At 38.3% G+C, this 27,575-nt stretch overlaps 1 protein-coding gene and 1 pseudogene across 2 annotated transcripts in view; both read right to left on the reverse strand.

Annotated features, from left to right (window-relative positions):
- Positions 1-254: 254 nt before the first annotated feature.
- LOC119243528 (ATP synthase F(0) complex subunit C2, mitochondrial-like) lies at positions 255-2,785 on the reverse strand (annotated as a pseudogene). The gene has a single exon (XR_008551487.1). The product of XR_008551487.1 is annotated as an ATP synthase F(0) complex subunit C2, mitochondrial-like (transcript).
- Positions 255-27,575, reverse strand: part of LMNB1 (lamin B1) — a 43,383-nt gene continuing 16,062 nt past the window's right edge. Inside the window, exons 2-11 of the mRNA XM_037509430.1 lie at positions 23,509-23,665; positions 22,758-22,883; positions 19,746-19,916; positions 18,181-18,306; positions 12,004-12,224; positions 11,016-11,241; positions 9,444-9,548; positions 6,359-6,478; positions 2,792-2,899; positions 255-343 (exon numbers count right to left, since the gene is read on the reverse strand). Of these exons, the coding sequence (XP_037365327.1) occupies positions 302-343; positions 2,792-2,899; positions 6,359-6,478; positions 9,444-9,548; positions 11,016-11,241; positions 12,004-12,224; positions 18,181-18,306; positions 19,746-19,916; positions 22,758-22,883; positions 23,509-23,665 (1,402 nt within the window). The 3' untranslated portion in view covers positions 255-301. The remainder of the gene's footprint in view (positions 344-2,791; positions 2,900-6,358; positions 6,479-9,443; positions 9,549-11,015; positions 11,242-12,003; positions 12,225-18,180; positions 18,307-19,745; positions 19,917-22,757; positions 22,884-23,508; positions 23,666-27,575) is intronic.

A 27,575-nucleotide genomic window follows, 5' to 3' on the forward strand; every position in this document is an offset into this window, starting at 1 on the left:
GAAAAAAAAAAACAACCCACATACACAATACAAAAAATGTCAAAAAATTTGAGGAACCCTTTCCAAACAGTACAGATAGTTCAGTGTCGATAATTCACATCTTGCAACAAAGTGTATGGATATGATTTCTTTTACAAAACTTTTCAGTGTCAAAAAGAAATTAAGGCCATCAATTCGCAGCTTAAAAATTCACATAAAGGAAATATAAAAATATTCTGTGCTTCTGAGAAGGCTCTGCACTGTATGTAGGTAAGGATTACCATACGTCTTTATTTTGAGGAAGACAATTGTTCTGAGAAGTTTACATAATTGCACAGCTTCTATTAGATGCTCTTGGAGTTCCCTGAGGAAGAAAACAGAATGGAAAAATCAGTGCTAAGAAAATAAATCACAATACTTTAAAAGATGTCAACAGAGATCTCACAAATCCATACTACCTAACTTTAAATGGATCCCTATCACTTCTCACTTTTTCATTTTAACACTGTCACAAAGTTCTTCCCTAAAATACTCCCAACAAATTCAAATCTGGCTGCACGTTCAGATCCCGAGTGACTTAAAGAATTATGGGAGGTGGAGATGACTCCTTCACATGGCAAAGAGAAAGGCGACCATCAGGCAGAAGAGCCCCAGGGCTTCTGAGATAGCAGATCCTAGAATGGCACAGAAGAGCTGTTGCTTCAGGGGGGTTCCTGGCATAACCCATGATGAGGCACCTAGTCTCAGGCTCAGAGAACTTAGCTGCTATGTCAATGTCCCTTGAAATGGCGCTTGTTGGGAAGCTACGACTGAAAATAAGCGAGTTCAGCGGATGTGAGGCTGCCAAGATGTCACGGCTATCATCTGTCAGGGTCTCTGGTTGTTTCAGCACCATAGCACACTCAGCAGCTGAGGTGCTCCTGACCAAGGATGGGGTGGAGACGAACTTGGCTCAGGCATAAAACATTTTCAGGGAATGAGGAAATGTAGCAGGAGAGCTGGCCCAGTGCAGAAAAAACACAGCTCTCCATTTCTTTATCACACATTAAATTCCTTAAAACCCTACAATATAACTTGCGAATTAACACTTGAATTGGTTTCTTGAAGGTCACTCAAAAGCCTCCTAATCAACTCAAAAGGCCATTGGATTCAATCTCAAATCTAAAGTTAAATAGCTGAACTGCCTTTCTATCTTCCCTCTTCTGAACTTTGATAGCATTATTTTGTCTCATCGCAATAGTTAAAAAAATCAAAAATCTCACCCATCTGACTTTTTTTCCCCTTCTCTCACCTTCAAATTCAAGTACAATGCCTTAATGAGTTTCTATTTAAACAGTCCCTCAGTATTTCTGCAGTTTCCCTTCTAGAGTCAATCCCTGGTATCTCGTAAAATTTTCCCTTGCTCCAACATGCACAGTCTACTCGCGTAGGCATCCCAGACTACGTTAATTTAACACTAACCTTGCAATTTCATTTCTCTCTCACACATGCTCTACAGTGCAATGAGGTGTACAGACATACTCAGTGCTATTTTTCCCTCATCCTATCACAAGTCAGTTGTCATGTTGTAAGGAACGCTGGGCTAAACTAACTAATGAGAAACTACATGGAAAAAAAAAGACTTGGAGACATTCCAGTCCCAAATTCCCAGCTAAATGCAACTTCATGACTGACTGCATTCTCTAGTATGTGGCGCAAAAGAACTGAGCCCAGTCAAATCACAGATCATGGTATGTAAGAAATTACTGTTTTAAGTCATTGAATCTGGGATGCTGCTGTTAGTGTAGCAACATGTAATTCAAATCCTCTCAAAACATCATTAAATAAATAATAGCCGCTAACTCTTCACAAATACCGGACAAGCATATTTCTGTGAGCTCTTCTCAACTATGTTGTCTGGAAAGCCTTCTCCAGCATCTGGTATACTGTCTACTCACGCTCCAAGCCACTTACTTGTCTGGCCCACTGGCGTATCTCCTATACTGTTATAGTGCTCCAGTCATTTTAATGCTTCTCACTAAGGACAGGAAATAGATTCTTGTGCTTGTTTCTTGTTAATGCCAAGTCTCAAGCATCTGTTTTTAAATATGCCTTCAAAATGCCCGAGAAGGTAGCCAAAAACTCATTCTACCTTGTATAGCCCACCTGAAGCAGTTCTCGACCCTGGGGACTAAACATATAAGAGAAGGTTTATTTGGAGTAGAACTGGACTAATTGGGAAAAAAATTGATTAAGATTATAAATCTAGAGACATAAAGAAGTCTGATAAGGATAGGAATTCTGATTGATGATCAGATTCTGCTTGCGAACAAAAACCTGGGATTCTTTAGTTACTAATAATTCCAATTTAATAAATCAAATTTGAAGTTTCTTTATTTCAAGAGCTCTCAAAAGCACAAGCATCAGCTAAAATATTGCAATTGGATGATTAAGAACTTAATATGACAAAAACTTTGTTTCACAAGGAGCTGAGTATTACCCTTTATGTTTATATGCAAATGCTTGCTCTAATACAGTGATTCAACTTTTCCAACATGTAACCCTTTGGTAAATAATTCAAATCCACATTCTTATTTTAAGTAATATACATGGCCCTAATATACTATATATGTGCATTATAAAATAACAAAATTGAAAAAGTTTTGAAAAAGTTTTGAAAGTGCTAATATTTTTTTCCAGTACCCTAATCTGTGATCTTAAATGACCGTTATAAAGAACAAACTCCACTTGAGAGATCACTGATCTGATCTATCAAGTAATAGTTTTGAGTGTCCACTGTAACTCTGTTGTAAGAATTTAAAACAAGTAATACCTGCTGGTGGAAAAGTTCTTCCTCGACAGCCACCTCAGCTGCTTCTTCCTCCTCCTCTTCCTCTTCAGGTATGGTTGTCTTAAAGACTGTACATCTTTGCGCAACTTCCTAAAGATAAGAGTGGTTTGACTTATAAGTTAAAACCTACTTAAAATCACAAGGGCTATGGAGAAGGGGGACCTTTTCTTTGTTTAAGTTTAAGAAACAGCATTCCTATGCCAGGGAGTTTTTGTTTTTTTTTTTTAAGCTGTAGATCAGTAGCTTTTGCTACTGAACAGAATTTTTGCATAATTAGTAGCAGTTCTTATATCTTCAGTATTCCCTGCAGGGAAGCTACTGGCTTCCAATTTGAAATACCTGCTGAGAGGTTTCCACTGCTTTTATTCCCATCCTGTTGACTAAGAATTCTGTAAATGATTTGAGACATTAAATTCTTTATAACATTCAACATGAATTTAGCTAAAAGGTCTAGCTTCCTCACAAAAAGGTGCTGAAAGTAAATGTTGAATAAAATAAAGCTGGCGGTCAACTGCTGTGATCTCAGGGAACGTGGTGGCAGGAGCACCTGGTGAGTGAGATGCAAAGGACAAGTTCCTTTTACTCCTTCAGCAGCTGGTTCCACTTGACAGAGACAGAGGTGAAATATTTACTAATAAAACATTGGATGCTCTAGTGTATCCTATCATTTACTGGAGATAAAACAGAAAGTAACTGTTTTCATTTTCTACTGAAAGATTCAAATATTGATCACTTTTCTGTAGAGAATACGGACTTGCATAAACACGAAGTGAACCTGGGATCTGCAACAGGTATAAGGAGTGTCCTAGAGGGTGCTGCAGAGCAGGTGCACCATGACCTAAGGTCACCCAAGAAAGAACTCCACAAAGACAGACATCAAACATGAGTCGGTAAAAGCAGTGTTGAAATTTAACACAGACCAGCAAAGGAACAAAACAAAACAAAAAAACCAACCCCATGTCATAGAAATAAGACTTCTATAAGTAGTTAAGTAGGAGTTTTGATTACTGTTGCAGAGTCATGGAAGAGACCATTTTCAGTCTCGTAGCCAGAAACTTCAATTCTGTGAGATCGGTTTGCGTTTCCACACACAAATAGCCACTTCACATGCTGGCCGCGTAAAATGACCACAGTGGGAACATTTACACAACAGATATCAGCATATGCTACAAATCAGAGCAATATATGTAACCATTACATACACAAGTTTCAGTTATGCCTATATTCTAAAATGTATAGAGTCTGCTTTAAATTTTATTTCCCTGATAGAAAAACATTTTATTCTACCATGATGACAGGTACTGTTCTTTCCACCACTCAACACCCTCTTCCTCGTTTCTCAGTAAGAGTCTCTGTTTAACCTGGGTGCCCATCTCTCCCAGGGAGAGGCGGTATGTGTGTCATCCAGGAGCCACATGTAATCTAGCTGTGAGGAATGAAAAAGGCTCAAACTCTAACTCCATCCTCCAGGAACTGGAGGCTGCGACCCAAGCTACTACTGAGCAAAGGCCTGGATGGAGATCTCACAGGGGAGGATGCTCCTTCCTGTAAGAAGTCAACTGGCATGACAAACCTCCAAGAACAGTTCACAGCGAACCTGCACCCATGAGGGAGACAACAGAAACCTAGGGGACACTGAACCAACGGATCAAGTCCATGATCTTTAGGTTTGGAGTTACATGAATCCATACACTCACATTATTTTAGGGGCAGTTAATATTGGATTTTCTGACATTTCCAATGCCTCAGCAAGAATAAAAAAAATATTAACTTAAGCTAACTACCCACAATCTCACAGGAAAGTAGTCTTGATGGTAGTAATTAGATTGTTACAAATGTGGTCTGGGACCTACAGATAAATATGAAACATGGTCTTACACAATGAAATGAATGATCACCAAAACTACTTGTCTTAAAATCAGAAATAAGTAAGAACTGTATTCATGATATTTCCCAACAGAAATCTGTAAGAAGGACAAAACCAACCAAATACGCTAACATTTAGTGTTTTGGTTTATGAAGGGAAATCAGAGCTTCATCTCAATACTACCCCTCAAGACCCAGGCCCCAGCATTTACTTTGTTTCCATGTCATTGTACCCATTTTGTGAGCTTTTAAACCTTTCCCTTTCCAAATATCCTCCTGTAAAATTGTTTCTAATTTGAAACACATTTTCACATGGAAAATAATTGTACTGCATGTCAGCTAAATTCCATGACTCACAAAAGCCTATTTCATCTGCTTTATAACAATGCTTTTCAATCTGAGCAGATCACCACTGGTAATAATGTTTTGAAAGAGACTTGTATTCTGCCAATTTCACATCAGGGGGAATTCCCACTTCAGGAGCTACAAAAAGTCTAGTACTTGAGGGTACCTGGAAGGATTCCAAGATGCTAAGGCAGGAAAGCAAATAAGGGCTTTCCAAACAGAGACCACCAAGAAGATCTAGCACCCTAAAGTCTGTGAAAGATTGGAGGCATTTGTAAACTACTCTCCTGCCTGGAAAATTACCAGGTATTTGGAGGTAAATTCCCCAGATGCACCCAAAAACCTTATACAATCGTACTGAAGTCCTCAGTTTAAAAAAAAAAAAAAAATCATGCCATTTCCAGATCAGTCTCAGCCTGAGATCAAAGACACTCCTCATTTAGTAGATAATGAATTCCTTAGGAAAAGCAGTGTCAACCACCAGCAGATATTTACGATGGGGATGGATGTGAAGATGGCTAGGCACAGACCTGATGCAAAACCTACAAACTCCCACAATTACTGCTGTTAATTACTTTATTTCTGTGAATTTAAGTGAAAGTACATGTTCGATTTTTTTTTTTTAAATTTAGCTAATAAATTCTTACTGAAAGCCTATTAGGTGCCAGGCATGCTGCCAGAATAAATCAGCATAGGTCTTTGCCCTTAATGTGCTCGTTACCGTGTGAGAGAGGACAACGGACAAGCACTCTGCAGAATAAGCGGCTGCACTTGGCATTAGAGGAAAAGGACACCCAAAGGGTTACTGCACACTTGGTCCTGCAACTCCTCCCTCCCTTGCAGACATTCACTTCTGACTGGGTGTATGTCAGGTTCTTTGACATGAATTCTAAAACTGACAGTTGAAAACAAACACAGTAAAGATCTTTAAACCCAAAGATTTCACAAGCACAAGATTAATAATGTAGACATTTACTAGAGATTAGATACTGTTCTAAGTCACAAGGATTGCCTCATTTATAAACTTGTTATCTGCATTTTAAAATGAGAAAACTAAAAAGAGTAAAGGATCTTAATTAGTCACAAAGCCAGTATGCGGTGAAGACAAAACTGGACACTGTGTGAGACTCTTTAGTCTGTGCAAATAATTAGTACTCTACAAGATAATCATATTTCATTCCTAAAATTTAAAGGCAGCTTCACTTTGACTTACTCAGCCGCCTTGGTCAGATTTAAGCAATTATTTCATATTTCAATCTGATTCTGAAAAGAAAAATACTGGCATGATGAGCTTTCAGGTGAAACTGATGGCTAGAGCTACTGATAGAATGTCCATACCTCTCCCTGAGAATTTTTCAATATAACCTTCACATCTTCGCCAGTGCCCCAAGAGTTCTGGTTCTTCCAGATGAGGTCGGTAGGAGGACTGGCTGTGACACCAGCATTTGCAGCCCAGATCTGGAAAACAGAAAGGATGTGAGTTTAGTCTACTCAGAACCCAGTTCTCTCTCATGCCAACACTAGCAACGTAATGGTGAGACTTGAACACCCTGGACTGATTCTGTAAATCTCAGAACTATGTCCCAGCTTTCAACCCGCTGCATTAACTAGCCCTGTAACAAGACAACCCGAGCTTGTCAGCCTCAGCTTTCCTATCCGATAAAGATGCCGAAACCCGCGTCTGAAACAAAGTTTCCTACACTCACATCCTATTTTCTCTACAATCCAGCTGACTTTGAACATATTACCTTCCTTTCATTGCCTACAAATGAGACAGAAATGGCACTGGATTGCTGTGATGAACAAGTGACTTCCCACACACAGGAGCTAGAGCCCTCAATGAGAACTAGCTCTCATGTCAGCATGTTATCCTAGGGGTTTCATGGGATATCTTCTGTGTCACTGCCTCTCAAGCAGTGTTCTCCAACCAGGAGAGCAAGAATCAAGGAGATGACTGCTCTCAAACAGCATGCCATCTAATCTAGAACACTCATGGAAACTGTTACCACTCCAGCCAGAGACAGTATCACTACCCCAGAGAGTCAGACATTGAACTACAAGAAGAATACAGGAAAAGGAAAAAGCACCAACTGTTCAAGGTGGGGGAAATAACTGATATTGAAAGAGGCAAAACAAAGAAAATAATTCTATTTCCCTTCTCAGTAGCATGGAAATTCTGCCATATATTTTAACTATCTAATCGACAAATGTGTATACTGACTGTATATTGAAATAATATTTTGCATATCTTGCATTGAAAAGAATATAAGGCTGAAGTTAATTTTACACCTTTGCTTTTTTTTAAAGTTGCTACAAGAAAATTTGAATTACATTATCTAATTCTCTAATTTCTGTTCTGGAATTTTATACTGATCTTCACTATCACCTTGTACAGTTTTTCAAAAAGACCACTTATCATCCTCCATGTTCCACATTTAATGCTACCTACTAAAGAAAAAATACATTATTGCATATGATAATTGAGTTCTACACTAGACCTAAAGAATATGTATGAATTTTGTCTCTGAGGAAGTATACCCAGTGGAATAGCAGATGACTGACATAATGGTTTCACATCAGAGAAATAGAGAGCACACTCAAATCTGAATCTTTTCAATTAAAATGTCAGATTCTTTCCACCATATTATGCAGCATTCATAAGACACATAATAGAACTGAGCCATTTTCTCTCACTATAATAATTACTAAAGAGAAGGACAGTTTTCGTTCCCATTCTTATGCACTATTACAAAATTAGCACCTGGTATTTTCACAATATCAGGTTCTACAAACATACTTTAAAAAAAAGAGGTTCTAAGGTGTTTGAGCCTTTGACTTTAAACTCTGTTATCAATCCTTAAATATTTTCTTTGAAGACTTTTTTTTATTTATGCATAGAAGTACTGGGGTCTAGGCCAGAAGTGCAGGAGGGTGAGAGGATTCACCAGAGACAGAGTGGGGAGCAGAACAGGCAGATCTACTGAAACACACTGCCGAGGGAGGCAGCGGGTGAGACAGAAGAGGTCTGCTGCACCATGTGGGTTAGCTCTCTGGCCAGGGATCGAATTTGTGCTGCAGTGGCTAACAGTGGCTGGCGATAGCTTGATAGCACAAGCTTGATAGCACTGAGACTTAACCCCTGAGCCGAGGGAGGGCCCCAATCTTTAAATTTTAAATGTGTTTAATATTTTCGTAAAAGAACCAATAAAAGGAAATAGCAGTGACCGCAACATTCTTTGGGATAAGCATAGTGGACTTCTTTAAAATATGTATCAGGGGCCTCCCTGGTGGCACAAGGGGTTGGGACACAACCTATGAGGCTATCCACAGTCGCTGCAGCACGAGTTCGATCCCTGGCCAGGGAGCTACCCACATGGCACAGCAGACCTCTCCTGGCTCTCCCACTGCTCCCCTCAGCAGTGTATTTCAATCTGCCTGTTCTGTTCCTCACTCTGTCTCTGGTGAATCCTCTCACTGCCCACCCCACACCTCTGGCCTGTGCCCCAGTTTTTGTATGCATAAATGAATGAGCCTATAAAATAAAAATAAGTATTAAAGTTAACATTTGTATTGACTGCTTTTACTTAATGGTTAGGTTTAGCAAAGGAATCTTATGTTTGTTCAATGAAGCATTCCTCTAAAAACTGAGCTAGTATTATTTATTTTTCAAGACACAGTTATTTCAGAACACACCATGAGAACCATTTGGAACTCAACATACAGTTAGAATACTACAGAGATCATCTCTGTAAATCTAAAACCACATGTTGCCTTCACTTTATTATTATACATAAAGAAGTGATTCTTTTGAACAATACCTAGCAACTAAGAGCTTTTATTCAAAACACAAACTCTAACCCAGGACAAGAGATAGTGACTGGGTCCTGGACATCTAAATACTGCCCAGATGATTTTCATGTCCACCCCAGACTGAAATCTTGTCATTTTAAGGCATATTCGAGCATTAATAGCTTTCCTTCCTAGTAGTTCTCAATGGCAAGCAAGAATCTCTTCACTTATACACTGTGCTATAAATATCAGTGAGGAATTATTTTATATCTATTAGACTATATAAATAAAAAGAACTTAAAGATCAGTTCTTCAATTTTTACATTTCCCCCCCAATTATATTTCTTAAGGTAAAATTAGTTTACACCATTGTATCTGCTTTGGGGGTGTTAGGTTGGAACCTCTACAACAATGTATTTTGACACCCTGCTCACCACTACCCTTCACTAGTCAGTTATCACTCCAACAGAATTTTTAAAAATTTGTAATAGCACTTGTAATTCTTTAGTAATACAAAAGATGTTTTAATGTTCATTTCTAAAATGTTCTTCTTTAAGCCTAGTATTTTCTTGAATTCTGTTAACTCGTCGTTAGCATAATGAAGGTAAATTAAATGATGGGTACATTCACTTACCGTAACAGTCTGGCCTGCCTTCAGCACATATCTTGAGGTATATTTATAACTGACTGATGTGTCTCCAATTTTTCTGATCATCTCCCAGCCTCCCATTGGTTGATCCTATTCACAGAGCAAAATAAAGCAAGGTTACTCCAAAAATACACAAAATCATGAAATTATTAAATCTATCCAGTTAAACTTTATAAAATCTGTACAGCTGAATTAAGACAGCCTTGTGGCTGTCTTTCCATGATTTTCATTTTCTTACTATGAAAAGTGAACATGGTTTTGTCATTCAGCAAGGTAATAACTTTTTGACAAAACTGCAGTTAATTATTGAGGTACTTAATTTTAAAGAGGATAAAACTTGGGAGAAAAGGAATACGCACCAAATCAAGTGGCTATAGTCACTGCTAGATCAGGTGGGTCTTTAAACATCTACTATTTACTTTAAGCTTTTAAAATACAGGCACACAAGCTTAGAGACAGGAGGAAGAAAACAAGGTCTTTTCCTCCTACCCCCATTCCATCTCCGCCCACATGTAACTCGTAACTTCAAGCATCAGAGGCTCAAAGAGGCTCAAAGAGGGTCAATGATGCAGTGAGCCAAATCCTAGAGGACAGTTATCAATTCTAGCCCCCAAGCTATCCAGAGCTGCCGGACATCTGAGGAAAGGTACAGGATTTGAAAGCAATTAGCTACACTAATTTATACTCTTCTCTAACTCAGACATGAATAAAGCAGGCTGAGAGCCAACTTCAGTATAGCTCCACACGAGCTAGCTCACCACTACAACTACTGTCTCCTTTAGCTTTTAGAGTCAGTAAGAGGCCTTTGAGCCTGTACTTTAGCGTCACAACTGCTAGTGTTCCTTTACCCAGCCAAATTACTTATCCACAGCAAGATGCATTTAATAACTACGGTGAGAAAAGGAGTGATTTTCACAAACATTTGACAAACCCTGAACACAGGCTTCAGAAATGGCATCCATCCCATGCACCCCTGCCACACCTCCACCCTGCCTCTTCCTCAAGGATCCTCTCACCCGCTCACGACCCCCAGCACCATGCTGCCCAGCCAAGAAGGATCTTCACGACTGAGCTCTTCAGGGCCCTCCTCTAAATTCCAGAATTCCCTGCTGTTTTTTTGTGTTTATTTCTAAACAAATAATTTCAAGATAGAGCTTCATATTATTTTTGATATAAATTAAATCACTAGCATCCATGTAGAGAAAAATGTTTCCTGCATATAATAGGAGCAGGTAGCCACAGCAACTTTTCCACAATCTAGCGTAGGGCAGGTAATAACAACTACTCATGCTTAGGAAGGCGACTGTGGCAAAACAACCAGGTGTGAACAAAAGACTGGCTCTGCAAAGGAGGCCTAATGCAGAAAATCTCTAACCACTAAGGGCACCATCTCCTCCTACTTCAAGTTATACTTCAGTCTTTTATGAATTCAGGTAAAAATGAAGGAAGAGACTTTCTGTGAGGACCACTGAATCCAAATAAAGGCCGAGGAGATCTTATAATTACAAGATAAGTCACAATCAAAAAAGCTTCATGGGGGGGGGGAAGGCTTTTAACCTGTTCAGAGGTGTTCTTCAAGCGGATAAACTTCCCATCAACATCTATCTCTTCGATGCAGACATTCCCAGTGGCTGAAGCAGAATGAGAGATGCTAACACTACTGCTGGCCTCTGATTCTTCCACATCAACTCGCTTCCGCTTGCCTCTGGTTGTGCGCACACTGCGACTTGACGATGCTCGTGATACTGTCACACGGGAAGAAGGGCTTGGCGAGAGCTTCAATCTATGTGGGAGAAATAAAGCATTTATGAAATAGTATGCCCTCCCTGCCTTAGAAAGAATATCGAAATGCCCGCAAATTTCTAAAGCAAAACATAACTGTCAATCTGTTAGGTAGTATCTGGCATATCTTAACTAAGATGAATATATTTATGCTATGATGACAAACCATCAAGTTTCTTTAAAAAAAAAAAGGTAATTTGAATGTTTGCCCTAGGAAAATATAACCACAATGCAGTGAGTTTGGAAAATGCATGAGTCCACCTACCTCCTCTTTATAACAACTACTGTTACATTTAGTATGCTTTCCTTAATTGCTTTGCAACTTGTCTTTTTACAAAATTACAATCGCAATATACATAATATAATGTTGACTGGATTTTTATTCTAAATTAGCCACTTTACATTTAGTCGGGTTTTTTTCGGAACACAGGTGTTAAAAAGGATTTACACACTAGCCAGATTTAAAAAGTAAGTATAAAGCATCAGAATAAATCTGTTGTCCTACAATATATTAAACTGTCGAAATATTTAAAGCCTCATAGAATAGACTCTATCCTAACAGCATTTAAAGTAAGACTGCTTATGCAAATTTCCTGTTGTCAAAATAAAATCTATCACCACCTACCCCTACACCTAGGTGTTAACAGAAATGCCAGAGAAAATAAAGTTGGCGTGATTTTTTTTAACCCTACTTACTCTTCTTTAAATGGAAGGGGGCCGGGGAGGGAGACTGTGACGTAAGGGTGACATCTGAGTTCCTTACCTCTCTTCTTCACCTTCTAAGAGTTTCCTATAAGCACTGATTTCCATGTCCAGAGCTAACTTGACATCAAGCAGTTGTTCATAATCATTCAGCTGTTGCTGCATCTGATCCCTTATTTCTGCCATCTCCCTCTCTTTGTCAGTCATCATGCGCCGAGAGTTGTCTCTTTCTTTAGCAAGCAAGTCCTCCAGCTCTTGAACCCTCTCCGACCATGCTCTCGACTGCAGATTCAAGGAAACACAGTTACTCTCTAGGAACTTTCCAACATTAGCACAAGGCAGCTATTTTAAACCATTTCCCAGACTGGCAAACAAATAGAATCTTAACAAATCTCTAATAGAATTCGAGAGACTTTTAAGATATTAAAAACCAAGATTCCTCAAATACAAAATATTTGTGAGTAAAGTTTTCTTTTATAAACCACCAAGGAGATATTCATGAAATATAATTATCATAAATACACATATTTGCCTGGTTTTGGTCAAATAAAACCATTTTTAACTTGTCACAGACTTGGTTTTTCCCTGACCTTTTCTAAAGTCAAATCTGGCTCTTTGTGAGGCTTTTAGTTCAAAGGTACAAATTAATAAAGAGATATAACTAAAAAGATAGAAAACTCATTAACAAATGAATTCTAAGGGTGGTGAAAATCTGTGTTGAAGAGTCACCTGGAACTACTCAGAAACCAAAGAAAAGGGATTCTGGTTTTCTGTGGAGGCAGCACACACCACAGTACACTGATGTGTAGGCTGCAGGGTGTTCTTGTAAACACAGAAGGTATGTTTGGTATTTGGAAAAAAAAAAGAAAGAGAAATCACATATCCTACACCAGAAAGTTTACCTTAGAAACTTTGCAGTAGCCATAGTTAAGTGACAAAGATAATCAACTCAGAAAGACAGAAGGATAACTTAGCTCTCCCCTACACAAGCTACATCAGAACTTGCTATATCAGAGCAAGCTACACAGAGCCAGAGAAATCACAAGCTACATCAGAGCCAGAGAAAGGGCAGCTACTGTGCAAAATGAATCTTGGAGACTAGAGAAAAAGGAACACTACGTGTTACAGACACACCATTCTTGTTAGTATTTTGCATAGAGTATGTGCAGGTTAAAAATTTTTTTCCATTTTATACACTGAATTTTCATTCAGTATACATTTACGTGCATACTGGGGTTGAACAATAAGTAAATGGAATGGTAGAAAGCAGGTTCTTATATTCAGAGAGAAAAGTTGCAGATAAGAAAAAATGAAGCCTAAAACAAACCCTGTGGTGCAGGGTTAGTCAGAGACATCCAAATGAACTTATATTTGGCCTAATATGAATAAAATGGACATGTGTAAACATGGGTTAGCATATATCCACATAACCTAGCTCTGTCAGCAAGAGGGCCAGTACTGAGGACAACTCTCAGTCCCCAGATCTAAATTTCTGCATCGATCACTCTCCAAAGAGTAAATGTCTATGTAGATCATTTCTCCTTCAAGAAATGACTGTTTTGGGGTCTCCCCTGGTGGCGCAGCGGTTGAGCGCTGGGCTGCAAGGCTGCCCGCAGCCTCTGCAGCGCCGGTTTGTTCCCCGGCCGCCGGCGAGGGTCCCACCAAAAAAAAAAAAAAAAAAGACTTTCCAGGGCTGGGGTAGGAGATATATGAGAGTCTGGAGCATCTTAATAGTATAATTAAAAAATAATTATATCACAAAAGAGGAAAGACACAGTAGTCAACTTGAAAGAACTCCTAACTGCCAAAGCTGGAACAATTTGAACTAAAGTGATACTGCAGTCTTTACTGGATTATATAACCCAAAACATAAATGTCCATGAATACATTCCAATAAAAACTGAAAAAAATATAAAAATATGTAGGTATAGAGGGCCTCCCTGGTGGTGCAGGGGTTAAAGTCAGTGACATCAAGCTATTGCTAGGCTGGCCAGGGAGAAACCCACATGGCGCAGCAGACCTCTCCTGCCTCACCCGCTGCTCCCCTCAGCAGTTTATTTCAGTAGATCTGCCTGTTCTGCTCCCCATTCTCTCTGGTGAATTCTCTCACCACCCCATACCTCTGGCTTATACCCCAGTTCTTGTACGCATAAATAAATAAATCTTTAAAAAAATGTAGGTCAAGAAAAGATAAACCTTATCAAAAAATATCAACTATTAATTATAAATACTCCCCTTTGGAATGTGAAGTTTATTAATCCCTGGCCTTCACCCTTGAAGGTGGGCTGGACTTAAGTGACCAGTTTCAAGAACAGAAAATGGAAAGGAAAAAAAAAATAATCTGACAGTGGAGAAACCTGCTAACACTACCTTAATTGATAAAGGTTTACATCACCAATAACATTATCTCTTTGAGGCACTGACAACCCATAAGCCCAGTCTAATCATGAAAAAAACACCAGACAACCCAGATTGGGGCACAGAATACAGGATACCCAGCCAGTTAGCTTAGACTGCCATGGTCATAGAAAACGAGGAAAGCCTGAGAAAATGCCATAGGCCAGGAAACCAGACAGAGACATGTGGCACCGTGGAACAGAAACCCAAGTAATGGATACCTGACATGAGTAGGGAACCGGTAATGCACTGATGTCAGTATGTTACTTTAAAAGAAGTGTCATGATGATATGTTAAAGATCAGGAGAAAATGGGTAAGGGAGACAGGGGAACTATCTGTACTATTTTCCAGCTTTTCTATAAATCAAGAATTCTGTCAAAATAAAAAGGCTATTTAAAAATAAGTCAATTAATTAAAATCCAGTGTAGCATTTTCCATTCTGTAGCACAAGTGGGCATTCCTCTGAAGAGTAATATACTAACATAATCTGTGCCTCAGGGAACTCCATGTGTAAAAACCATGCTATTAAACTGAGAAATCTTCCCCCCCAATCCTTCTTTTATTTCCTCCCAAAGAAAAAAGATATTTTGAGTTCAAAATGCCTCCTCTTCAATCCATTTCTTCACTAAGTTCCCATGTGGGAGGGAGAGAACAGAATGCACAATGAGATGGAATAAAAGAGTTGAGGCAAGACATAAAACTACCCAAAATTCATAAACAGCCTCTTAGACAAGATTTGTAAATCTTAAAATATCTCTGTCTTGAGTATTATAGCGTTCAAGAGGGGGAAAAAAATATCAAAATCTAAGCATGTTAGTTTTAAAGTTACTATGAATTGCTTTGTATTTGAAATAGAAACATTTACATTGCATTTTAAATAGCTGCACTTTACCTGTTATGTAGTGAAATATAAAGAACACAAAATGGGAGCAAGATCTAGATTCTTCTTCCCATTTCTACCATTAAGCACCTATGTGACTCCTGGCCAGCCGCAAACAACCTCAACACACTGGGATCCACATTTGCAAAATAAAGAGAAAGAACTAAATTACCTGAAAGATCTCACCTCTAAACCTAAAATTTAATGACTGACAACTAATGATCTGCCTTTTTAAAGTTTCATTTGTGATAGCGTGTGCTATAATTTTACCAGTTGCTACAGTCTAGCTTCAACAAAAGTTTCTGGAGTTGGGTGTTAGAAAAATAAAAATTAAAGCGTTGTTTTTAACCTGTCACTGGAGACTTCTCTCTGCAAGGCAAGACTGACCAAAAAAGTTAATTTGGCCAGTTTCTAAAGCCAGTCGATTTCTAAAGGCTATGTCAATTCTAAGTAAAATATATGAAGTACTTTACTAATATGAGTCATACAATGGAAAGGAAATTCTATGGCCCAATAGGTAGCATGATGAAACTGCTGTGACTCAACAACAAATACTAGTAAGAGCCATGGGAAATACCGAGTTTTTTTTTAAAAAATGATCTCTCTAAGGCTAAGATTTGCCAACTGATGATAACACTCCTCAAAATATATTATTTATTCTAAAATATGATACCAGTAATGAATAGAGAAAGATTGCTGACCCTCACTCTCCCCCCACCCCTCCGAGAAATGGACAACTATCTGGATGAAGTAGGCACTTCTCTATTTCCTAAGGAGTCAGGTCCTAGAAGTCCGCAGGACCCTGCTTAATGTCATTCAAAAACCACTAACTTGAGGTTACAGAACTACTTGCAAGGACAGGAATATAATTAACTGGCAAATGGGAATAACCCTGAACTTGAGTCAGTAAACCTGGTTTCAAAGTCTACTACTATTTAACCAGGCCAGTCTCAGTCTCCCCACCCGTAAACGTCTGTAGTTAAGTCAAATGGATTAAGCAGCAGCCAAAAGGGTAGGGAAATAAAAACCTAAGAGACTTAATAACTAGACTTAATAAATCAGGCAATCTGAATTATTAAATGGATAGGCAGTAAATTTCAATTCAGTGTAAGAGAGGGCTATCTTGAAAAAGTTACCTGGTGAAATAATGCAACGGGAAAAAAAAGAACATTAAGTTCCTGAAAGAAAACATTCTTCCAGGAGTGATGTGTAAAGGAGAAATGTAGGAATTAGGAGAGAAACCCATTTAGCAGCCTGTAGCCTCTGGGAAAATAACTAAACTCACCTAGATCTGCAGTCACTAAGTGAACACAAGTCCTTCCTGTAATGTGACATGAAAATTTCAAAATAATATCAAGATGAAATAGGTCTAAAATAAATTTAATATTTATATTGTGAATCATAAAGAACACATGATAAACAACATAAAGTTTCTATTTTTTTTAAATCTTAACCTATTTAAAAAAAAAAACCCTGGGCCTCCCCGGTGGCGCAGCGGTTGAGCGCTGGGTTGCGAAGCTGCCTGCGGCCTCTGCGGCGCCGGTTCAATCCCCGGCTGCTCACCGGCCAACGGAGGAGGGTCCCACATGGCGCCCGCTGCTCCCCTCAGCAGTGTACTTCGGTCCTTCTGCCTGCTCTGCTCCCTGCTCTGGCTCTGGTGAATTCTCTCACCCTCCCGTGCTTCTGACTGTACCCAGTGCATGTATAAACAAAACAAACAAACAAACCAGCAAACAAATAAATAAAGCATGCCTCTATTTAAAAAAAAAAAAAAAAACCTTACCCTATTTTATCTAACCCACTGTCTACTTTGTTGACTAAATTCCTACAATCAATGTCTTGGTTTTCTAATTAGAATAAAAAAGCTTTACTGGAAATAGTAAAAAGAAAAATAAGAAAAGCCTAAAGATTAAATGTGGGTATCTTAAAACAAAATTTCCCCTTAAGTAAAACAGAAGTTGAAGTTACTTCCCAAGTAATTATTAAGACATTCTGAATACCTATATGGTTGTGTAAGTACTTTGTGTACTTATCATCATCATCCTTAAACTGAACAAATTTCAAGTGGTGTTCACACCTGTTTAAACTGCACCCATGGGGCCTCCCTGGTGGCACAAGGGGTTAAGCACAGCACTGTGAAGCTATCCGCAGCATGAGTTTGATTCCCAGGCGGCCAGGGAACTACCAACCTGGCACAGAAGACCTCTCCTGTCTCACCCGCTGCTCCCCTCAGCAGTTTATTTCAGTCTGCCTGTTCTGCTCCCTACTAGGTCACTGGTGAATCCCCCCACACACAGCTCTGGCCTGTACCCCAGTTCTTGTATGCATAAATAAATAAATCTTTTAAATAAAAAATAAAATAAACTACACCCAGAGCCCCATCACATATCAGCAAACATCAGATCAACACAGTTAACAATTACTTAGGTTTACAAGTGAATGGGTAAGTCACCAAAATCTTAACTAATACCCAATGAATGCTATTTCCCCAGACCCTAATTACTAGGTAGTTTGAGCACTAAGATAATGTGTCTAGAAACAAAAAGCATTTACCACCCACAGAGAATTTCTGCATGTTTTTCTTCACAAAATTTTCCAAATATGATCAACAAAAGAGTACACTAGGAAGAAAGCAGTGTGGAGACGAGGCTGCTTGACAGGTCAGAAAACCTAGATGGTGGGAATAAGCCCAGAGAACCAACCAGGAGTTTGCTTCCTCAGGCATAACTCCCTTAGCTCTGTGTAGTCCATTAACTTAGTAGTAACTGCTCAGAGGATGATTCTACAACACAAAATAAAAACACCCGGGAGCACAGTGAAACCAGAGTGCATATAACACCAGCCTGTCTGGCAAGCAGAGGAAGGAGTGCTATCAGGCAGAGTAAAAGAGTAGACAGATCAGCATGGTAGAGGTGGCCTTCAAGTTCAGCCTCAAGATTTAGGGGAAGATGCTTACTGACCTCTTTCTGTAGATTAGAAAGCTGAGATGAAAGACTCTCAATTCTCATCCGACTTTCCATTAGTTCTTCTCTGGCACTGTTCACAGTAGAAGTATTCATCTCTGAGGATAATCTGGCATTCTCAAGCTAAATGAAAAAGCAAGCCATAATGAGTCTTAACTAGTAAATTTGAACGAAAAAATAAGGAAGCATGATTCACCTCAAGGAGTTTCATTTCAAAACAAAGTCATGCTCGCAACTGGTTGACGAAACAACAGGAAAAGCATCATGAGGTTGCTGATGTGGTGTAAATTGCCTTAAAAGTCTTTCTAACTTTTGGACTCAATTCCCAATGTATGAGCTTTAACAATGCTAATATACCTGGGTGTTTACCCAAAGTTTATTTCTTCAATATTTCACCTATTATATCTCAGGTAATACAGCTAATAAGGAGACTGGGCAACAGCAACGAGACTGGAGATGTTTAGAGGAAGACAAATATCATATATCCCTAACCCACTAAATCTACTACAGAATATAAAGCAATAAGCAATCTATAAATATAAGCAATATATTTATAATAAGCAATCTATAAATCTAATTTACAGATTAGATTATATATAATAATATATATAATATATTATATATATTATAATAAGCAATATAATAAGCAATCTATAAATATAATAATAAGCAATCTATAAATCTAATTTACAGATTATTTCAAACCAAATAAAAACACTTCCTTTCAGAAGCAAAAATCAGCTCCTCAGATAAAAACAATACCCGTTCTTCCAAGTACCCATGGTATCTGTTCTGTGTGTCTCAGCACATGATCCTAACATTGCCATCTCTTTCCTGGTTCCCTTTGAGGGCCTAGGCTATGTGACTGATGCCTACTTCAGCTCCTTCACTTCTTAACACAATGACTAGCATCAAGTAAGTGTTGTACAGTTAAAAGTATGGCTTAAAAGGTCTCTCCCTCTCACCAATTATTACTTATGAAATGGATTAATCAAATTATGTAACATTTATCAAGATCATTTACCAGGAAAGCCTGCACATACTGGTGATTTTATGAAATTTTGCAAGGTCTGCTAATATGAGTGGAAATTTTCTAACACTTTAAAACTGAATATAGCAGAGAAAGAAATAAGACTTCTCATTTGACTTTGTTCAAAAAAGCCCAAAGTATAGTGGTCACAACTGATGTATAGTGAGGACATGGAAACCAGAGCTAGCTGCAAGTCGATGTGCATTTACTATTAAATGGAAGTAGAAGACAGCATGATTAGTACTTATTACTTGAAAAGAAGTATTTCCAGATAATTTATGTTAAACAACAACATAACATGAATGATCAACAGGACAAAAACCCCTATCTGTTCATTTGTAATTTCTACAACACTTACTTTATTGAAAAGTACTTTAGGAAAAAAATCCATTTCCTATGTTCATGGAGACATAGAGAATTCATTTAAGAGAACTAGAATAAAGCAAACACCAATAAATAAATAAAGCAGTCACCAGGGTGACTATGACGTGATGGTTTCAGGTGTTGAGCCAATGCTCAAGGAGACGCTCACCTTGGCGTGGTACGTCTGCTCCAGCTCTTCCTTGTACAGTTTCACTTGGGCATCATGCTGCTCTCTCATCTCATGAAGGGCCTGAGCCAGCTTGTACTCATACTCAATCTGACGCCCAGAATCCACCTCTACCAAGCGAGTTTCATGCTTCCTCCTGGTCTCATTAATCTCCTGGAGGAAGGGGGAAATAACATAAAACCAAGTTATCACAATTGCACTGACACAAGTCTGAGTAACACCAGGGCCACCTGAAGTTCTGCACACCAGCCGCCTCTGTTCAAGGTCAGGCAACGTGAAGAGACTAATTTTGTGTGACGAGATTGAGATGAAATTAATGACAACAATGATAGTTAAGCCCAATGAACTTTATGTTTTTTTTTCAGTGGCATAGCTATTTATTTCTCTGAAGGCAGGAAAAGGTCTGAATGATTCACTTAAGTACCATACGATCATAGATAACTATGTCTACTGAACAGTAATTGTTTTATCAATGATCGAAGGACAGCTCTTAGATTTTAAAAATCCTCATGAAAAACTAAATGTCAGACAACTTCAACTAGAAAATTTATGCATAACAAAACTATTTTTTTAGACATACAAGACGCAGGGAGCAGAGCACACCACCTTACACAACTTATTTTAGCAACTGCTACGCTATCAATGTGAATATGAAATCTTATTAACAAATTAATATCTCAAGTATGTATGACAATTCACTATTAAAAAAAACAGAAATAGCAGGCGTGACCAGTCACTTTGTTTTAAAACAAAGACTAGAATGGCTAGGAACGCAAGAGTAAAATTTCCATGCCAGTTTCTAGCTCTGAAAACACAAGATGTCTTTAGTGGCAATAATTACAGAAGCCACCAGAGGGGGATAAAACCCACTGAAGTTCTTGTTTCTGGCATCTTAACTGCATGCAGTTTGTGCATTTCAATTCGTTGCACAGGAAAATGCACTCGACAGAATCAGAAAATCAATTATTTGAATTCCAGTTCTGCTATTAACCTCCCAGAATCCACATCTATTTAATGAAGAGAATACTTAAATCATGAAATCATACAAATAATAAAAGGTTTATTAGCTCCACAAATGTTGAATACCTACTAATGCTTTTGCCCTCTGTCTAGCCCCTGTTCCTTCTCCTCCCTATTTTTCTTCTTTTGCTTTCTTTCCCACTTACTGTACATAATAAGGAACTTAGGTATATTCAGTGAACAGAATTATATCCTCCACGTAAAGAAATAAGGAATATTGTACATTCATTCTCAAAAAAGCAAACACCAAAAATTCTAACATGCCACCACTCAAACTATTAAATTATGTTTTACTGATGCTACTTTTCATTTAGCACTTTATGAAGAATCAGTGACTTGCAAATAACAAAAACAACTAACTGCTGGTTTAAAGATGCAGGAGTCCACAAAGAACATCAAAATCAAATCATGATAATCAGGGGCAATTATATTTTTTTTTTATTTTTTTTTTTAGAGGCATGTTTTATTTATTCATTTATTTATTTGTTTGTTTTGTTTTTTTGTTTATACATGCACTGGGTACAGTCAGAAGCGCGGGAGGGTGAGAGAATTCACCAGAGCCAGAGCAGGGAGCAGAGCAGGCAGAAGGACCGAAGTATACTGCTGAGGGGAGCAGCGGGCGGCAGGAGAGGTCTGCGCGCCATGTGGGACCCTCCTCTGGTGGCCGGGGAGCAGCCGGGGATCGAACCACCGGCGCCGCAGAGGCCGCGGGCAGCTTCGCAACCCAGCGCTCAACCGCTGCGCCACCAGGGAGGCCCAATCAGGGGCAATTTTAACAAAACAAATATAAGTCAACAGATAAGTTTAAGATAGTTCCCTTAATAATAGAAACAAAACTGAGGCTAACATTTTAATAGTCGTATTTATCACCGTTTACAAGGAACTTTCAAGTACTCTAATCTACTGAGATGCTCACCACTCTTTAAAGATAAGATATTACTGTTTCATTTCCATGTAAGAAATGAATCAAGAGTTGTCCAAAGTCTGAGTGAGCTAGCGGTCCACTTTGTCCCAAACAATACCTAGTGTGACACTAGGTAGTTATAAAAATGGTCAGACCTTTATTATATTGGGTTTCTTTTCTCCAATTATTTTTTTCAACTGCTACAATAAATTCTTGTTTTTAAATCAAGTCACTTTTCAAAATCATATTACCTGTAAAAACATTAAGTATCTGTAAGTTCTCCACAATGGGCTTATTATAATGCTCTTGCTTTTGAAGAACTACATCTTCTTTGGTGATACTAGGTAAGGCTAATAAATGACACTTTAAAGTGTATACTGATAGACCTATAGATGTTAAGGGTAGCCACAATGGCCCCCAATGGTGGCTGCCTCCTGATTTTCACACCCGTGTAATCCCCTCCCACACTGTATCTATGTGATGGGCACTGATGATACAGCACTTGTGATTAAGTTATAGAAGATGCTGTGGCTTGTCTGCTTGTGCTCTTCTCTCTCATCACTCACTTTTGAAGGAAGCCATGTCATGAGCAGCCCTATGGTGAAGCCCATGTAGCACTGACACCTCCTGCCCACAGTCTCATGAATGAGCTGGAAGCAGTCCTTCCAGCCCAGGGTGAAAGCATGACAGCAACTTCATGAGCACCCTGAAATATAACCACCCAGTTAAGAGCTCTCAGATTTCTGAAGTTCAGAAACTGTAAAATATTAAGTCTATGGTATTAAGTTGCTAAATGTTGGAATAATTTGCTAGGCAGCAAATTATAACTAATACAAATGCTTAACCATGTTGACAGTAACTAGCTGCTGTGACCATGCCTTAATAAATTAGATGAAATGAAATCATATCTGTGTATCATAACAGACTAAATTCTTATATGCAGCCTTTTGGCAGCAGTACCTTGAATAATTTACCTGCAAATTTTTATAATTTTTTTGTATATATAGCTATAACAAAGCCATTTGGGATACCCCACGCCTTTAAAAAAAGGTAAAATCACATATAATTACCTCTTCATACATATTTTTGCGAAACTCCAAATCCTCGGTGAGGCTCTGACAACGATTCTCCAAATCCACCTTAAGTAAAGTTTCATCTGCTAACTGCTTTTTGGCAGCAGCTAAGGAGGCTTCCAACTAATGAAAGAAAAAAGAATTGATGAATATTACACAACCATCATCTAGTAATGAATTTAAGATACCTGTAGATTAAATCAAGTACAATTTCTATATAATATGTACCAGTGTAAGAGTTTCTCATTTTAATGCGTATCACAAAACTGTGTTCCACTGTGGTCCCACCCAGAGTGTCACATCATAACACCTTTCAAATTTAGTAACTGGTAACAGGGAATGGAGAGTGGCCTCTTGCAACTCAAATTTCAAAGATCAAACTAACAATTTTAGCTACTACTTTTCATTTTTCCAGTATGCAGAGAAGTATTATGATACCTTCTCTCTTCTGACTGCACGTTTTGGTGCAATAATGATATAGGGTGGAAAAGCAAGAAACAGAATGAGCATAGGCACGAGAGAGGAAACAAAAGAGCAACAAAATTTGCATAATGCAAACACAACGAGAGGGATAACAGAGGAAGACATTTTCATGTTAGCTACATTAGCACTTTTCTTGAAGTAAAACTCACCTAAGTAAATAAGTAATATTTTTTAAATAAAAAATATATAAAAATATTAACTATCAATCATCACAGATGGGGCACCTAACAGGCCAAATATGACTAAGGAGCAGAGTTGACCTTACCTGGGCAATCTGATCCTTCAGATCCTCCAAATCGCCCTCTAAACTCTTTTTGTCACCAAGAGCAGTAGCCAGAGCTGCATCTTTAGAATTCAGTGCTGCTTCATATTCTCGAAGCTTGATATGGGCTCCACTGAGATCAGATTCTTTCTTAGCGTAACTGTAATGCATTTGAAAAAGCACAAGACATCAAATAATACCCCACGACCTTAGATCGTCTCCTTTCCTGATCATTAAGGGGGAAACAAGAGAAGCAGTTTAAATAAAGGCTCTTATAACCTACCAAAATAAGAAGTGCAAGCACAGGAGCATTACACCTAGAGTTTTTGGTGGATAACTGTCTTTTAGTGATTTCCCTCCCACTACTGACCTTAGGTACCAGAATCCCATCTGTCCTTGCTCTGTAAAGAGACACTACATGTTTCACCAAGAAGACATTTTTTGGAGAAGTGGAAATTTATTATTCTTAAATACAATGAATATTACAAACCAAGATGACAGCAGATATAAATCAGGATATAAAATGAGATTAAATAAATGAAAAAGAAAAGTAATTCTTCAGAAGTAATATTATGACTTGATAATTTATCTTATAGAAAATCCTTTGGTAATATATACGAGCTATCTGATCCCAGTCTTATAAGCGCTCTCCATTTCTTACCTGAGGGGTGATAAGATTTCCCTAACAACAAAAACAAGGGCATCCCTAACATTTTCAAGAAAAATCAATTCCGTTTAAACAATTACCCCAAAATGAGGTTCAAATAGGTTTTTCTTCTAAATATCATTTGTAATTAAATGAAGCTCTACATTACAAAAATTAGCTTTCTTTGGTCATTAAGGAGGAAACAAGAGAAGCAGTTTAAATGAAGGCTCTCATAACCTACTAAAATCATTTATCAAGTAATTAGATTTTAAAAGACAGTATTTTTTTCTTCCAAATAATTTTGTCATCATTAATTAGTAACACTGGAAAAGCCTAAGAGGAGTACCAATATTCTCAATAAAAGTTCTTAATTTAAACTGATGCTGTGGGGCCTCCCCGGTGGCGCAGCGTGTTGAACGCCGCACTGTGAAGCTGTCCGCAGCCTCTGCGGCACCGGTACTAACACGGCCGGCTGGTGAGAAACCCACATGGTGCAGCAGACCTCTCCTGTCTCACCTGCTGCTCCCCCAGCAGTGTAATAGGTCTGTCTGCCTGTTCTGCTCCCCACTCTGGCTCTGGTGAATCCTCTCACCCTCCCGCGCCTCTAGCCTATACCCCAGTTTTTGTATAAATAAATCTTTAAAAAAAATAAACTAATGCTGTGAAAGAATATTTCTACTACTGATAAATTCGAATAAGCTACATAAGGAATCTTTAGCTAATAAAGTATTTTTAAATCTTATATATATATTTTTTAAATGGAGAAACTAAGATTCTCCGTATGGCCCATCCAATTTCCTAAGTAAGGTGGATCATGAAAAATTGTGAAGATAACATTCAGGTTTCTATCTGATAAGATGCCATGATTACATGCCACATGAGCAGCCCAAACCAAAATTACAAGGGTCACAAAATGAGTTAACATCTCAAACATCTTTTGATTTTTTTTTTACATCATTGTTCATTCTTAAACAATATTTACTACCCCCACCCCCTCAAGTGTGGCCCCCAGATTTTCCTTCACCAATGCACCCGTGCGCCATCACCACAGTCCCCTGTGCTCCTCCCCTGCAGTATGTCTCTAATTTATAATTGTCTGTTTTTGCTTTGCTGTGTTTTGTACTGTTATTTTTTTACACTGTCTTATTCGGTTTCCCTATATTCCTGTTATAAGTGAAACAGCCCAATTTTTTTTTTTCCTTCTGGCTTATTTCACTGAGCATAATTTCTTCTAGCTCCATCCACATTGCTGCAAATGGCATGAGTTTATCTTTTCTGACTACTGAATAATATTCCATTGTGTATATATACCACATCTTCTTGAGCCAGTCATCTATTTTTGGGCATTTGGACTGTTTCCAGGTTTTACCTATTGTAAATAGTGCTGCAATAAACATAGGGGTACAGGTGTTCTTTTTGAATCAATGTCAAACATAATCTTGCCCTAGTTTTCTAACTGTATTATTTTTATTCAAGAAATATGGTGCAGGAAGTCCAGCAGACACTTGCAGAACTGACATCCTAAAAATGCACCTGTGAGCTGACTACAGTCCTCACCTATGCACACAGTGACATGTGACAATGTCCCTGGGGGACAAAAAGAACTTCAGAATCCAAAGTCACCAGAAACTATGGGGGTTAGTGGGCATTTTTTTCTTCTTACTAAATCTCTTAACTGAATTTGTTCAGTGTTACTGACCTACCTCCTTTCCTACCTCCATATAAGGAGACCTTCCTGAGTTTTCATTTAAATACAACATGTCAACCCAAATGGTAGGAAAATGCACACTGCTAAATATTTAGCAGAGAACTACACTTGAGGGGGTGGTAGAAGTAAACATTGTTTAATGGGGATGGGGATGTAGATGTTTATAGAAGGGCCAAAACTCCAAGGAAAATGTTTTATAAAATGTAGTTGAGACTCTAAGAATTTCCTGCCCTAATAAAATTATCTTTCATGTTAAGTAATTGTGAATTTCATAAATTACTATCAAGAATCCAGGTGACCCTTAAAAAAACTAACCAACTAGAAAGGATCCATTCATATTCCTACAGCAGTAATTCAAGAGTAACAGACTGAGGCAGGTAGGGTACAGACTATTTTCCTAGGAGAACCTATCAACAGTAACTGTCTGGGACCTTCTTCTGAGATCTGGAGGAAAAACACAAACTCGGCCTCCACTTGCTACTTTCTGACTTACTCCTGCCTACCTCCCATTGCCAGCAACATCCTACTTCACTGCTTTCCTCAGCTTGATTTTTCAAGCCACTGACTCTTTGACATTGACTTATTACAGAATCAACCCTAATTTTGCATTGAACCACCTGGCTGTGGAAACCAGTGCCTGCTTCAACTCTGGTCTCTGCACTACCTTTCCTGTTTCAGTGACTCCATCACGCTCCCTGCAGACCCTTCATATGTGTACACACACCCCACTCCAGACTAACCCCGCCAATAGTTAAGCAGAGATTTTAAAAATGCACCGAAGTATACAATCACTGAAATGTGAATGCTCAACAAAACTCTGAGGGAATGTATGTTATTACTAGGTAATAACAATTTAAATAAAGACATACCCACAACACACATGAGCACAAGGAATGGTTCATGTTCAAGACAGGATCTATACACATGCCCAGATGTGGTTTAATTCTTTTACATGTGCCATTATTTTCCAAGTACTTTGTCCATGTTCTTTGATTTTCATAGAAATACAGGTACAAAGAGTTACATTAAACAATTCAATGTAATAGACTTAAATCAGAGATGGCCTCTTCATTATTAGAATTAGATACCTAGAAAAAGGTATAAGAAACTAGTGTCTGGACATTAAATTATTGTCATTTCCTGTAAGTGCATCAAAGATTAAACTTTTTAAAGTTACACATAAAAAAAACTAAACAAGAAATATTCAACCAGAAATACAAGTACCCAGATTTTTTACAATTGGCCTCACCAGTTGCAGGACAAAAGAATCGCTTAAGGAAACAAAAAGTGGATACCCTCAAGTCAGTTTCAAATTCCATTCATATTGTACAGGAAAATACCATACAATTCTGGTAGTTTGGCTCAATCCTAGCATTTCTGAGAAGCAATTATAAATTGTTAGCTTCATATTCTATAAGAACAGACACTCAAGAACTAGGGATTGAGAATTTCCCCTAAAGCACATACAGTAATCTCCTAAATGGAAATGAGAAGATGATGAGAGAACAAGGAGTGCCATGCTGATGATGTGCTTTGTCAGAACTATTCTTTTTTAGAAAAACAGATAAAACTACAGGATTAAAAGGGGGGAAAGGATGTGGTTTTTCACCTGCAATCAGATACAAACACAGAAACCACTGTGCATAATGGTTATTTCTAATCAAATCCACAAAAAGAACTTCTCAAGCCCTCCAAACAAGCTCACTCTGCATGGAG

This window comes from Talpa occidentalis, unplaced genomic scaffold, assembly GCF_014898055.3.
Source record: "Talpa occidentalis isolate TD23 unplaced genomic scaffold, MPIMG_talOcc4v2.1 talOcc4.13, whole genome shotgun sequence".
Classification (NCBI taxonomy): domain Eukaryota; kingdom Metazoa; phylum Chordata; class Mammalia; order Eulipotyphla; family Talpidae; genus Talpa; species Talpa occidentalis.